We start from the raw sequence: 14,485 nt of genomic DNA, 5'->3' as shown, positions 1-14,485 counted from the left end.
GCTTGCCTGCAGAACTGCACCGCAGCTTTAGGATTCATGTAACTGCTACTGAGCAACGTGATTTCATTAGCGAGCTTTTCTGACAGAATAGAAGCCACTAATTTTCTGTATTCAGAATAACACCATTTCTGTAAATAAAAATTCAAGCCCTGGGGTTTCTTCTTAGGAAAATTTACTCTTGGACTTCATGTAAACATGACTTTGATTTGATGTATTTTGCCTGTAGGGGAATAGACTGTTAGGAATTCCCTGTGGTTCTAATCTGTTTTAATTTAAACTGTAGCTGGGAGCACTGCAGATTTCTCTGATCCACGAGCTCGCAGTAATAGCAATGAAGGCCCAGACTTTACCACTCCAAAAGCCATCAGCGATTTGGCAGTGCGGCGGGCACGACACAGGTTGCTCTCTGGGGAATCAGGGGAGAAACGTACCTCAAGACCTGTCAATAAAGTGATTAAATCAGCATCCGCTACTGCCTTGTCTCTCCTGATTCCCTCAGGTAAGAAATGCCTCGGGTGAGGCATTGTCAGAATCTGCAAGCACTAAACAAAAGGTCTGCAGACAGATCCTCCCCCTTCGCTCTCCTGGAATAATGTCCTTGCTGGCAGGAGGGGAGAGATCTAACTTTTACAATCGGTTTAATATTTACTACTCGGCAGGATAATGAATACTGCTTTGCCACAGACAAGAGCATTGTGTGTGTGGTCTGACTGCAGCTTCTGCAAATGGCAGCTGGGCCTTATTCTTTCCCTAGTTTTGTTTAAACTGGCTCCTAGCTGGTCTTTAGACAGCGGTGCAGCAAGGAGGTATAGAGACACCGAATGATTTTAACCCTCAAGGTACTATTTTTGGGGGGTCACATGCTAACTGCGGCGCTGTTTGGGAACTGAATGTGATGCGTTCATGCACCGGGAGGTTTCAGTAACTCCAGATAACTTGGTTGAGATCGAGTGTTTAAGAATTCAGTGGTGTAAGTAACTCACAAAGTCAGTCAATGCTGAATAGCTTGCCTTGTTGGCCCGGCTCTGTCTCCAGGCAGAGCCAGACCTTGACAATTCCTAATGCCAGGTGGTAACTTCTAGTGAACAGCCCAACCATGCCAAGCTATGACAGACTGGTTCAGCAGGAGGCTCTCCCCACAAGGACTTTCTCCCTCTTTGCAGAGGATAAGACCATGCTGTATTTCCAGGGCTGTACCTGTTCCTGCCTAGATGGGAGCAGGGTATTGCAGCTGGGCCATGACTGCCAACCCAGCAGAACCTGCTGGCAGAGCAATGCCTGCCTGCCCCTCAGCCAGGGAGCTGGAGGCAGGTATGCAACTGCTTCTTGGCACCGTCATGGCGATGCACGTTACATTTCTTGTGGTTTGGGCATTGGTTGCTTTTAGAACTACAAACTCCCTCATGAAAATCTCTGAAATGCGTATTTAATCACCCAGCAAAGGTTCCTCCAGAGCTGCTCTCGTCTGCCAGGTAAATATGTGCTGGGCGCAATTCAGCAGGTGTTTCTTAATGGATTAGTGATTACCTTTTACAGCTGCATTTAATATTCCTGCTCTTTGGGTTTATTTTACTAATGTTACCAGCTTCACTTTAAAATGAGAGTTCTGTATTTGCTTTGTATTTTTAAAAGTGGATGTTGTTCCACTAGCAAGCAGAGTCAGATAGTTTAGCCGATAGCCCAGCCCTCGGCTGTTCGTTTGGGAAACGTACTCTAAAATACACTTGTGGTGGTGTTTTTCAGTAGCAAAGTCCCTGCAGTAGCTAATTTTTTAGGGTTAAATATTTTTGCCCCTGTGAATTTAAAACACTACCAAAACTATCTAGATATAGTTGCTGTCTGATTGCCTACTGGGTTTTTTTGTGTTAATACTAACTGATTTTGATTTATCTCAGCACTAACATGTAACTCGCACCAAGATCTAGAGACTATCTGATCTTTTGGAGGAGGATAATATATCATAACCTCGAAATGGGGTGTTCCAGGATTGTGCCTAGAGCAAATGCTTATGATGGGTTGTAAATCCCTGAAAGAGAAGTAGTAAACACTGTGACCCAACCATAATCCTAGGCAAGCAGTGCTGCTGTATTAAATACACACCTCCAATGTGCTTTATGGAAACTCTGCTGATTTTTGTATTTCGAAGCATGAATGAATTGAAGCTGCAGGCAAACCCAGCTCTGGTGAAGACCACCAGCTTTAAGAGCATTGGGAGAGACGGTTTCCTAGCTGTTCTCTAACAAGAATTTTCTCTCTTTTGGAGGCCTGGTTTCCTAATCTTTGCCCACCTTTGTGTCATCACTGTAGATCACCACACGTGTTCTCCATTGGCCAGTCCAATGTCACCTCATTCTCTATCCTCCAACCCATCTTCGAGGGACTCCTCACCCAGCCGCGACTTTTCTCCTGCTATCGCAAACCTGAAACCACCAATCATCATCCATCGGGCTGGAAAGAAATATGGTTTCACTCTCCGTGCCATTCGCGTCTATATGGGTGACAGTGATATCTACACTGTGCATCACATGGTCTGGGTATGTCTCTGCTTTTCTAAAAAGAGTACCCTTGGGGCCAGAAATGCATTTAGCTGGGGTTGTGGGATTTAGCTTTATAAATTGTATTTTGCCACCCTGTTTTCTGTCTCCTTATCCGGACCCAAAGTTATCTTTTTAGTGTGGGGGAAACCCTTAATAAGTAAATAAATAAATAAAAGCACTTTGGGTTTTACCTGTAGCAGTTTTCAAGCCCATCACAGAACCACAGCAACCTTTCTTCCCTTCTTTCTTCCCTGGTTACATGAATCCACCTTCTTTCACCTGTAGCACATACTTTAAAGCATGTTTCTGTGTACATACCCTCTTTCCTTTTTTTTTGGCTTGTTGCATGAGTGCCAGTTGTAGCTAATTTATTCAGACCTGTGTTAGTGATTATAGCCTGCTTCTGATCAATTCAGTCTGCTGGGGTTTTCCAAGCAGTTGCTTGGAATTGATTACAAGCCTTAAAGCATCACTGCTGCTATGCTGATTGCCTAGGGATTTAGCTCTTGGCTTAGCTGTGTGCTATGCTAAAAGGTCTGCTTTCCACGTCTGTATCTCTTCCTTCCCATTATTTCTGGTACTTGATCTCTGTGTTCCTTTTTTGTTAACATATATGACTTCTAGGAATGATCTGTTCCCTGAAGCAGTGTTGTTTGAATTGTGTAGTTAGGGAGAAGGGAGTCAGGGTAAAGGTGGTTCATTCTTTTCTTTATATCTCTGTGTTCATTAGACAATTTGGACTTCATATGCTTTCGTCATTATTTAACACTCATTCTTATCTAGAAAAATAATCTGAGGCTGCATTTTTCCTTTGCTCCTCTCTGCTTTCTTTGAAAAGTGCTGACTTTACCAAGATACTGATTTGTCATCTTTTCTGGCTAGAGGGAGAGTTGCAGCATTCTCAAGCGTATCTGCCTCCTCACTGTAAAGGAGGCTTACCTTTCCGAACAGTGATGGGGAAAGGCAATGTGTTCATGGGGGAAAAGATCTGATGTTGGATAGGTTAATAAAGGATGGAAAGTGGAGAAAGAAAGTCTGTTGGCCACCTTGGGTTCCAGCATGTACACGGAAGGATGCTGGATTTGGAATGGCAAAGAAACTGAAAAAGATTGAATGCTTGTCCGGAAATCAAGAGTATCTAGTTAACATTCCCGAGTGGTGAAAATTTTTGGAAGTGGAAATGTGTTAAGCCTTTTGCTTTGGGAGGAGCTTAACCATCCTGGCTGCCTTGGATCAGGAGAAGATGGGCAGGATGCTGGGGGAGGAGTGGAAGAGTGCAGATTTTTGTGCTTGGCTGTGCCAGTCAGTGGTTTCTTTCACTCTTCTCTGAAGCAGCTGATGCTGGCTGCAGCAAGAGATGAGATGGATGGGCTTTGAGTCTGATCTGGCCGGAGATCTTGTACATTCCTCTTCTCAAATCAGTCATCCCCTTCTCGTTGCCAGCACGTGGAGGAAGGCGGTCCAGCGAATGAAGCAGGTCTGCGTGAAGGGGATCTGATAACCCATGTCAATGGGGAGCCGGTCCATGGACTGGTGCACACAGAAGTGGTGGAGCTGATTCTGAAGGTAAGGGCTCAGCACTGTAACATTTTGAAAAATATGAGCCAGCTTGTTTAAAATGCCGTAGGTATCTAATTGGCATTGTCTGAAATACAAGTATGTACACAGCACCTGGCCCTTGTTTTGCAAAAGCTCTTTGCTGCAGCTTGATCCCTAAATCTCCAAAAATTCTGCATGTAATTTAAGCTGAACTCAGATATTTTGTGTGAGAAATAAGGACCTGTCAGGTACATTTTTATCAGCAGTAGAGACAAAGGTTAATAAGATTTAAGTATACCTTTCCTCAAACATCACTTTAAGAAACAAATACCTTAAAAATTTTCCAAATTACTTTTATTTTTTGCCCTTAGGCTGTGCTAATGGTATTAGCTCTTAATACTGCTTTCTCAAGGATTATTCCTAGTGGTATTTAAAAGCAGCTTTGTAATGGTTGGTCTTAAAATTATCCAGTTAAATGACTTGCATTTTGATACCTTCTCTGAGCTGAATCCATTTATGGAAATAAAACCTAAAGTTTTGGACCATTCCAAGAGACAGAAGTGTTTGGGATTGCAAATAGAGGAGCAATCAGGATTTTTTTTATTTTTTTTAAGATGAGTGAGACAAGCCATGCTCTGTGTTGCAGATTCATCGTGATAGATAAATTATATGCTCGCATCTGCCATCAGTCAGAGCACTGGCAATAGGATTGGTGACGGAATATCACTTTGTTCAAGTTTCCAAGTATTACATGTATCAACTTGAGGCAGTTGGGATCTCAATGGGAGAGGTCAGATGCTGTGTTCTATCTGCTCTGGGAAGCTTTACCTGCCAGCTGGGATCTGAGCTAATAATTTGTGAAAGCCTGACTAAAGGGCTCTCTCTCAGCAATTCCTTAAAAAATGATAGGTGGAAGTGCAAAGGGGACAATGGAGTTTGACAAAGGATTACAAAATGGCAGGCAGCAATAAACTAGCAGCCTACCTGCTTAGCCTGCAGATCTGCTTCAAATAGCCACGTTTTAAGCATTAAGCAATGTCTCATGTGTCTTGTTTCTGACAGAGTGGAAATAAAGTGTCCATCTCCACCACACCATTTGAGAACACATCCATCAAAGTTGGTCCAGCTCGAAAAGCCAGCTACAAATCCAAGATGGCTCGTAGGAACAAGAAGAGCAAAACTAAGGATGGTCAGGAAAGGTTCGTTTTGGTGTTTCTCTGTGAAAATTAAATGGTAGCCAAGATAATGTAAGAGAGCTCTTGTCCAATCAATTTGCAGATGATGTATATCAGCAGGTACATCCTTTAGTTCTTTTTTTCTTTCTGTTTTCTTTTTCTCTTTAACTGTGCCATAAAATTGACTGAAATATGCCAATAAAGGTAAATAAATCATTTGGGCTTGTAAACAACTTTTGAATGCTCTTCCACAGTAAGAAGAAGAGTTCTTTGTTGAGGAAGATCACTAAACAAGCATCACTACTTCACACCAGCCGGAGTTTATCTTCACTAAACCGCTCTCTGTCTTCTGGAGAAAGTGTGCCTGGCTCTCCAACTCACAACCTGTCTCCTCGGTCACCAACACAGAGTTACAGATCCACTCCCGAGTCTGTACACTCAGGTAAAAAAAGAAACAAAACAAAACCAAAATCCACACAAACAGAAAAAACTTGGGGAAGATTTTTGCTTATTGATTAATTTTTGAAGTAAAATACACAGCAGCAGGTAGTAGGTCTGTTTGTGAAGTAAAATGACAGCTGTGATATCAATTACCTTAACGATGGATGTATCCTCATTCATTGATTCATTTAAAAATGAAAATCCATACATCCTTTTAAGAATGCATTTGCTGTACTACAGCATCCTTTCACTTTGATGCAAATGTGTATTGTAAGTTGCAATGTTTTTGTAGCAGTTTGACACATTTTCTATAGTAGTTCAGAGAAAAGGAATCAAAACAGTGTGGCAAAGTCGTATTTGAAAATTGAATCAGCTGATGGAATAAAGAGATTTGCATCTTGAGAATAGCGATGAAAGACATGGTTTATCTGCTTGGAAGTTTTTTCCAGAAAAAAACGTTCTGATAGCGGAGTGTTTCTTACCATATTCTGGTGTTGTGTGACAATGATGTGAATTTTCCATCAGAAGCCATGCAATATTACTGTGTAATATTACTGCAGTGCTTTGTGGTAACACGGCGTTTTGTCTTGACTTAGCATGTCTTATTTTCAATAACTTGTTTTAATGGCCAGATATATATTATTCTTCTTAGTCTTTTTTTTTTTTTTTTCCCCCCCTCTTTTAAGTTGGCGGCAATTCTTCCCAGAGCAGCTCTCCCAGTTCCAGTGTTCCCAATTCTCCAGCCAGCTCTGGACACATCCGACCCAGCTCTCTGCATGGACTAGCACCAAAGCTTCAAAGGCAGTACAGATCTCCGAGGCGTAAATCTGCAGGAAACATCCCGCTGTCACCACTAGCTCACACTCCGTCACCAACCCCACAGTCCACATCACCACAGCGCTCCCCATCTCCTTTACCCGGACACTCAGTTGGCAGCTCCAGTATTATTCAGTCTTTTCCAGTAAAACTACACTCCTCTCCACCGCTGGTGAGACAGATTTCTCGCCCCAAAAGTGCTGAACCCCCCAGGTCTCCTTTGCTAAAGAGAGTGCAGTCAGCTGAGAAACTGGCTGCCTCGCTGTCCTCTTCTGAGAAGAAGCTGGCTTCCTCACGTAAGCATAGCTTGGATATCTCTCACTCTGAATTTAAGAAGGAGATGCTACAGAGGGATCCTAGTCTCCAGAGCTTACAAGAATCTGCAAATGAAACAACAGGTGGCAAACTTGGGCTAGCGGAAAAAGGGATGTTGCAGAAGCCAGGTTCACGGAAGTTGGGTGCTATTCGACAGGACAGGGTGGAGAGGAGGGAGTCTCTGCAAAAGCAAGAGGCCATCAGAGAAGTAGATTCTTCTGAAGATGAAACAGATGATGGTTCAGAAGATAGTCAGGATGGGAGAAGACTAGACAAGCCCCCTGACAGTGGAGACCAAGGCTCAGATTCTTTTAATGAAGATAGTAAGTTTTCATCTAAATTGGAAAGCAAGGATAGTATCGAAGATGATGCCTTTCTACCTGAAGATCCAAAAGGTACAGAAGATTTGCAGAAGGGAAATAATCAACAAGCCAAGCCTGTTTCAGAGCCACTGCAAATCGATGTGCACCCTTCCCCATCAGAGGTCCTACCAAAAGCTTCTCCAGAAAAATTAGCTAATTCAGAAAAGCCATTCCTAAGATCAGAAACAACTGCAAAGGAACATAAATTGCCAGAAAACAAAACTTTTGAGTGTTTTGGTCCAAAAGACAAGTCTTCTGAAGCAATCAAAGACCTAGGGAGAAGTGCAAGTACTCAAAAAAAAATAGATCGCACAGAACATATACAGTGCCCGTCTATCAAACTCCTGGAACTTGAAGAAGGTGACTTTTCAGGGGCCTCGTGTGGTAAGCTTGACCTGAAAGACCCTCTGCTAACAGAAAGCAGTCAGAAAAAACAGGATTCCAAACCTCTGCTGGCACTTTCTTCGTGGTGCACGGCAAGCGTGAGCACTCCTCTCTCGGTAAGGCCCGCGGATCGCAGTGAGAAGGATCACAAGGAGACGCTTCAGCCTGCAGAACAGCACAGCACCTCATTTCTGTCTCCTGGAAGCACGAGCGAAATATCCCCAAAAAGTCCTAGTACTGAAAAGCAACCCAGTTCATCCCAGGCAGAGAGTGCTTCAACCGCCAGCAAAACGAGCCCAGCAGGTCCTGTATCCTCCACACTCCTCGTCCCCGGTGCTATTGAAAGAGCTCTCTCTGTGTCTCAGTTAGTGCCGCTAGCTCAGAGCGTGTTGGGCCCTTTGAAGCTCAGTCTGTCTGGTTCCGGAGAGGTGGAAAAGAGAAAGGATTTCCCCCATTTGGGTGCCTCCTGTAAAGAAGAGAGAGATTCAAAACAAAAAAGGCAGGAAACATCACAAGCAGGAGCATGTCAAGAGAAAGCCAAACTATCTAGCACAGACGCTCTGACCACAAGGAGCGGATCCTGTGCCGAGTCGTTAAACTCAGCAAAGCCCTGGGAGGCAACGTGTCCTGTGGTGGCAAAAAAGGAGACAACTTTTTGCAGTGCTAAAGCGTCCGAAGTGTTGGGAGGTAGCTGCAAAATCACTCCATCAAAAGAGCTGTCTCATGCTCTTGGACAAGCAGCTCTGAGAGCCTCTCCTCTGCCAGATGGCAGCACGAGGCCCTGTAAAGAAGGGACTCTCGCACAAGCAAAAAGCAAAGAGGTTGGAAATCAGTTAAAAATACAAGACTTTCCCCTGTCACATGATGGTGCTGTAAAGAAAACATAGCAGCATCCCTGGTACCTGTGGACTGGAGCATTCTACATTCAAAATAGAGACTGCATGTTTGAATTTTGTAATATACACTAATATAAAATAGAACTTGTGTACATCTATTTTTGGGAGGGTTTTTTTCATACTGTTTTTTGTGTTTTTTCATCCTTGCTATTCTATTTTTGTACACAGTAATGCTTGCCGTTTGAGGTCTCTTTAGAACAGGGTATCTTTAAAGCAGGACTTAAGAAACAGTTTGTTGAGTTTTCTCCCTTCCAGACCTTTTATGTTGCCTGAGTTTAGGGTCTGTCGTGTTCTTCCCCCTAATCCTGCATTTATTCAAGATCCCCAAAGTTCTGAGTACAAAAAAGGCAGCTTACTTTAAAATCTCTGCTTTTCAACCTTCTCTTTGAAATGCCACTGAAATTCACAAATTTCAAGTATTGTCTTTGAATTTACAATCTGCTGTCCTTTGACAAGGAGAAGAAAATAGTCTCTTGTCCGCAAGTAATTCCGGAACTGTAAACCCTCTTTGTAAGGCTTCTTCATCACCGTGTGCATTCCCAGTCCTGCACGTGTCCTTAGAGGATATGGGGGCAAGGGACTTGGCTGGAGGGGTTAGACAGAGAGCGATCCCTGTCTTCTCTTTAAACCAATTAAAAGTATTTTTCAATGGAATTATCAGAAAGAGAGATCTCCAATCCGTAAGCTGTTTTTTGGGGATTGTTTTCACATATCCTTTATGGGACACATGGCAACTTTTCCCTCTCTTTTTAAAATTGTAGCAATGTTTTATCTTCCCTTCTCTGGCTTCAATTCATAACTTGCCCTGCCTCAGAATAAATGACCCCAGGAGAGGGGCGCCTTGTAGGTTGATTTTTAAAGTAGAGAAATTTGTAGTCGCGTGTTCTCCAGTGTGTCTCAGGCAAAGTTATCTCAATGATAAATGACCTTTGGAGACTTTTCCTTCTCTTGGTGGGTCTAAATAGGTAGGGATTTTAAGGTGTTCCTTAACATTTCTGAATTGGGGCTTGGGAAACTTGCTGAGTTTTCTGAATCTGCCCGTTTTAAAAACTAAAAAAAACCTATGAAGAGTTCTGGCTCCTCGAGTTCTGTGGACAAGCTGCAAGCAGACTTCAAAACACATGTGATATTTTAAGATTTCAGCTTTGATAGCTAGATCATTTCCACTGCTGAGGTCACTTTCCATTAAAAAATTACTCTTTGCTCTTAGGTTTAGACATTGCTTTGCTTTAAGTGTGACCAACTCTGGGTAACAGTGCTCTTTGCTGAGGATTAGATCAACAATAATATACCAATAAATGTGTCGAGTGGTGATACCTATAGCACTGTAAGCCATTTCTTCATCCAATTAAAGGTTCCTCTCAATGAACACTCCCGTCATTTGTCCCAGATTGTGCTCAGCTTTTATTCTAGTCTTCTCTGAGTGTATCTCCCTGCGCATCACCCGCAAGGTCTAGTATCCTGCTCACTGGCTTACTCTGTTAGAAGCAGAATGACTGTGCAACAGTATTTCAAGCTAAAACCTGCCTCTGTTGGTCTGATTTCATTACACTGCCGCCTTCTTCATTGTCTTGGCTTTTTCTGAACTTGGTTTTGATTTGCTTCCCCTAAATGCAAATATGTTTTTATATAGGAATATATTTTCTCCATCTCTTTCAACTTGATTTCAGCTCAATCCACAAATCACAAAAATCTCTGGAATCTCACCCTACTTCTTTCTGTATAACCATTGTTTCCCCCCATTATATACTTGTTTTTGGCTGCTTGGATTTCATTTCTGGACCAAGGTTTGGTTTGGTTTGAGCTTTTTTTTAAACATGTTTAAATGAGTGTTTACTCCGTGTGTCTGTGTGAACATGTATGGTGTTGTTAATACACTAACCAAAGCCTCAACTCTCCCAGATAACATGTTAATAAATCTTGCTGTGACGGTATTGAGAGCAGAGCCTGCTGTGCTGTCTCTTTGCTCTTTTTCCTGGAATTCATAGGCTACTCGTATACACTTGGTTTGCAATTATAAACCACAATATTTCCACTGCCTTGTCAGGGTCCTGGGTATCTCCAGCCTCTCAAAGCACTCTTGTTGTTGAGCATCATTCTGTGCTGATTTGGAGCAATAGCAAGTAAGGAACAGACTTGGCAGGGTCTGGTACTTATCTGGCTGGTTTTCTCCCTGATGGGTTGATTTACTAAAAAATTGCTGAGAAACAAGGTCTGACTGGCAGTACAGTATATGATAAAATGGACAGGAACAGTGAAAAATTGATTCAGCATCCTGAGTCTGTGGTAATTACAAAGACAAGCCTCAAGCTTCTCTCCTGAGAGCACCTAACCTTGGCCAGATGGAAGTCTCTGTATCAATTAAGTAGTGAGCCCAGAGTTGCATGGGGACGTGGTCCGACCTGGCTGTTCCCTGGGTGGCAGGTCCCCGTTTCCTTCTCCTTGTGGTGACACAGCTTCTTCTGTGAGCATGCTCCTGGGGCATCCACGAAGGGCTCTGCATTTAAAAAACCTAAGAGAAAAACCAACTACTGCTCTTAGGAGAGAGGGCTGGGTAACCTGGCTCATCCCACGCGGGTTGGGATGGGACCCTCTCAAGGTACCAGCTGTATTAGCTGCTGACTCCCTCCCTTTGCAGCTGGTGGTTCCAGCGCTGAATTGCAGAGTTATCCTTTCTTACGCATAAAAAGAGGAGTGAAAAACCTTGTTATGTCACAGCTTTTGCTGCTTTTGCCTGAATTGGCCAAAGAAGAGGTGAGATATGCATCTCGTTGCCTCTTTTGTAGCTACGGTACAGAAAGTGATCAGTGCAAGTTAAAAAAAAACTGGTTTTTTGGAAGCCAAAGCCAAACGGCGTTACCAGGAAAGCATCCTAGTGAAGCCCCATATCCCCTGCTCCTCATCAGTCTTGCAATTTCCCTTGGTGTGCCAGGTACCCCATCGTCCTGGTTCCACCTCTGTCAAATTTTTATGGTGCACCTTAGCAAAAAGTTTGGGCAAAGAGACTTTTTTGATAAAATTTTTATAAACTGGGTAGATACAGCAAGACTTATTCCTTGCTCTGCTAAGAATTGCTTAAATACCTTCTCAAATAAGCTTGCAAAACATGTTGGGGAGGAACGAGATGTTGGAAAAGGTGTGTGTGAAGAGCGAGAGTGTGTTCCCCCCGGCAGGATCAGACCCGCAGTATCTGAGTGAAGCATTCAGCAAGCCAAGAACTTGGCCTCTATAGATAACCCCGAGTCAGACAGGCGGGAGGTAGAAGTTGCGTGCATGTGCTGCGTGTTTGGTGAATGAGCTGTGCACATAACCATCCAAATACGCTGCTTTCCTGCTTCGTTTCCCTTTTTCCTTCTGTCGGCTTGGATGTGTCTCCTGCTCCTCATCCATGTTGGGATGACGGCATCAAAGCTGGTTCCAGCCTCTGCAGCTCCTCTCTGCTTCTGCATCCAGCCGGCGCATTCCTGCCCCATGCCTCATTTCAGTGTTACTTTTCCCTTTGTCTCTTACTGTTGCAAACTAAGAGAAATGGATGATATTTATTGTAAATATTAGACTTTAGCATTGTGATGGCCACTCCCGGGTCCCAATGTCAGAGGCCTTTGGCTGCTAATATACTAAAGAGCGCTTGCTGGGGAAGCAGTAGGAGTGACCAGTGGTTTTGGTTGCCACACTTGCATTAAGGTGTGATTTGGAGTATTTTAATATTTTTTTTTTCTTCCGAAGAGGGGAGGATAAAGTCTTTCTCTGGTTTTCTCTTACTGGATGTGAAGGATAACTCTGTACTTCTAGTAGAAGATTTGACAGAAGTGTGTGTTTACGTTGTGTTCGATTATCATATCCAGGTGGCTGTGAGAGCACCTCCTGAGCTGGGCTCTGCCAAGCTGTGTCACTCAGCACTTAGCTAGATAAGAGAAAGTGTGGAATTTCTGTGTTTTTAGAAACTTGAACAATTGCCACATAATAGCGGTGCAATAATTTTTATTCATGTTGTACCTGCATGTCGATGTTCAAATCCTCCTCCAAAATAAATAAATTTTTTTTTTTTTTTTTTTTTTTTTTAATAAATTTAAACTCGTGTGTGTCTCTTGTTCAGTCTCCCCTTACTCTCCCCGCAGCACCGGGGGTGGCTGTGCCTTCAACCCGCTGGCTCAACTGCCTGCTTGGTGGGGCAGAAAATAGCCTGCAGAGTGTCTGGGTATCGGAGGAGTAAATCTGCCAGGCTATTTGGGATTTTGTGCTCCACGGTCCAGAGGTATGGATAAGCCAAAGCTTTCCACTCTCGAAACTCAAGCCCAGAATTTACCATCCTCCACGGAGAGCCCCTTAAGTATATAGTGTCCCGTGTCCCTGCTAATGCAGGGTCCTAGTGGTCAGTCCTTACTAAAGGGGTAAAAACATACGAGACGTGAAACTTAGCTGAGCAACAGAAGAAACCAGCAAGACAAGGAGAGGATGTGACTGACCACAATTGAACGCAATAGCTGATGGGTGTATGAATTGTGGGCACAATAAAATCCAAAGGGCAGCGGCTGCCAGTGGCACAGGTACGGCACTGGCTTGGATTAACCAAATGGCACGAGGCAGAAGGAGCTGCGTAGCCCCCTTTTGCACCCAGTTATTTAGGCTGACTTGATAATATACCACCCAAAACCTTTCCAGAAACAGCCCTTTGCTTTTAACATTTGCAGGTGTGCACTCTTCTCCACGGAAAAGCCTTCAAAGGCTTATTGCTGTCCTTGGAAACTAAGAGCTGGGGAGACGCTCGTGTCTGGGGGGATTGGACTCGGCCTTGTTCGCTGCTGCTGAGGATGCTCAAAATATCCTGTGTCTCCGTGCTCTAGAGAAGCTGCCGAGCAGAAATTGGGGGCGAAGCACAGCTCCGTCCACGGGAGATTTGCAGTGCCTCTGCCGGCAGCCTCTCGCCGCGCCACTGTTCGTCATTGCTGACGTCGGTTCATAAAAGAGTGATACTCCTGCCCACGCGGAGAGGGACAGCAGGGCTCAGAGGGATGGGAGCGCAGAGCGCGCAGCGAAAGGACGCTTTTAACATCTCCTGCGGCGTTGAACTAAATGGCCTTTCTCTGGCACGGCAAGGCTCGCGGCTCCTGCAGCCGCTGTCGGCTCTGTGCAGGGACCTGGCGCAGAGCGAGGGCTGGCCATGCCCTGCGGCCCCAGTCCAGAGCATCACCCGCCATCGACACGGGGGGCTGGGGCTGGGGCAGGAGCATCGCTTTGGTCCTGGTCCTTGGGGACGAGCCGAGGTGTGGCAACAAGAGCTTTTCCAATTACATCTTCATGGGAACATCCAGTTTTTCTCCTTTTTTAGGACTTACTAGCTGGAGTTTAATTAGGGTTAAGTTTAAAGTCCACAGCCCTCCTGTAGAGGTTCTCCCAGTCAGAAATAAATTGCTCTTAGTCCACAGCAGTTTATTCTTCCAGAGGATTAAGCTGCAACAAATAAGGGCCATTTTCCTCCTAAATGACGGCACGCACGTGGGTAGCTCAGCGTGCTTCGGCGCCTGCTCGCTGATGCTGATACCGAGATTTGACTCCTTCCCCCAGGATCGGAGGGTGTGAGCAAGACCCTGGTCGAAGTCCCGCAGCCAGCAGCCAGGCTGCCTGCAGTTTACCTGGAATTTCAAAGAGGGGAATTAGGGGGAAAGCCAAAGCAATCCGCATGGGCGTTTGGCCCCCCCACTGTTGACAGCCTGCCCTCAATGGAAACCACAGCTGGAATTGCTGTTGGATGCACCAAATGGCAACGCGTTGCCCCATCAAAATCTGGCGTCAGCAGCAACGGTGCTTGCTGTGCCCTGCGAGCCAGGGGGGCTTGTCACATCTGCAAGCCTTTTCCTCCTTTTTGGGGGCCTTTTAATAATATTAATAATAAATGGTGTGTGGTGCGGGAGTGCTGGGCTGCCTTGGGAGCTGGGGGGCTGTGCTTGCCAGGGGGAAAGGGTCGCCCCAGGGGAGATTTTGCAGCAGCATCCTTCAGGGTCGGGCTGAGCGAGGGGCAC

General features: G+C 44.6%; 1 protein-coding gene across 6 annotated transcripts in view; it reads left to right on the top strand.

The window, feature by feature from the left end:
- Nucleotides 1-12,513, top strand: part of MAST2 (microtubule associated serine/threonine kinase 2) — a 178,148-nt gene extending 165,635 nt beyond the window's left edge. For 5 of the 6 annotated variants that reach the window (XM_010582445.1, XM_010582442.1, XM_010582441.1 and 2 more), the window contains 6 exons: nucleotides 284-499; nucleotides 2,308-2,534; nucleotides 3,981-4,103; nucleotides 5,139-5,275; nucleotides 5,506-5,693; nucleotides 6,379-12,513. In XM_010582445.1, the coding sequence (XP_010580747.1) occupies nucleotides 284-499; nucleotides 2,308-2,534; nucleotides 3,981-4,103; nucleotides 5,139-5,275; nucleotides 5,506-5,693; nucleotides 6,379-8,456 (2,969 nt within the window). In that variant the 3' untranslated portion in view covers nucleotides 8,457-12,513. The remainder of the gene's footprint in view (nucleotides 1-283; nucleotides 500-2,307; nucleotides 2,535-3,980; nucleotides 4,104-5,138; nucleotides 5,276-5,505; nucleotides 5,694-6,378) is intronic. The other variant, XM_010582443.1, reaches the window with a different exon arrangement.
- Nucleotides 12,514-14,485: the final 1,972 nt, after the last annotated feature.

Source organism: Haliaeetus leucocephalus, unplaced genomic scaffold (assembly GCF_000737465.1).
Source record: "Haliaeetus leucocephalus isolate CR32 unplaced genomic scaffold, Haliaeetus_leucocephalus-4.0 Scaffold848, whole genome shotgun sequence".
In the NCBI taxonomy this organism is placed as follows: domain Eukaryota; kingdom Metazoa; phylum Chordata; class Aves; order Accipitriformes; family Accipitridae; genus Haliaeetus; species Haliaeetus leucocephalus.
The sequence above is the reverse complement of the archived record's forward strand: the minus strand, read 5'-3'. Positions and strand labels throughout refer to the sequence as shown.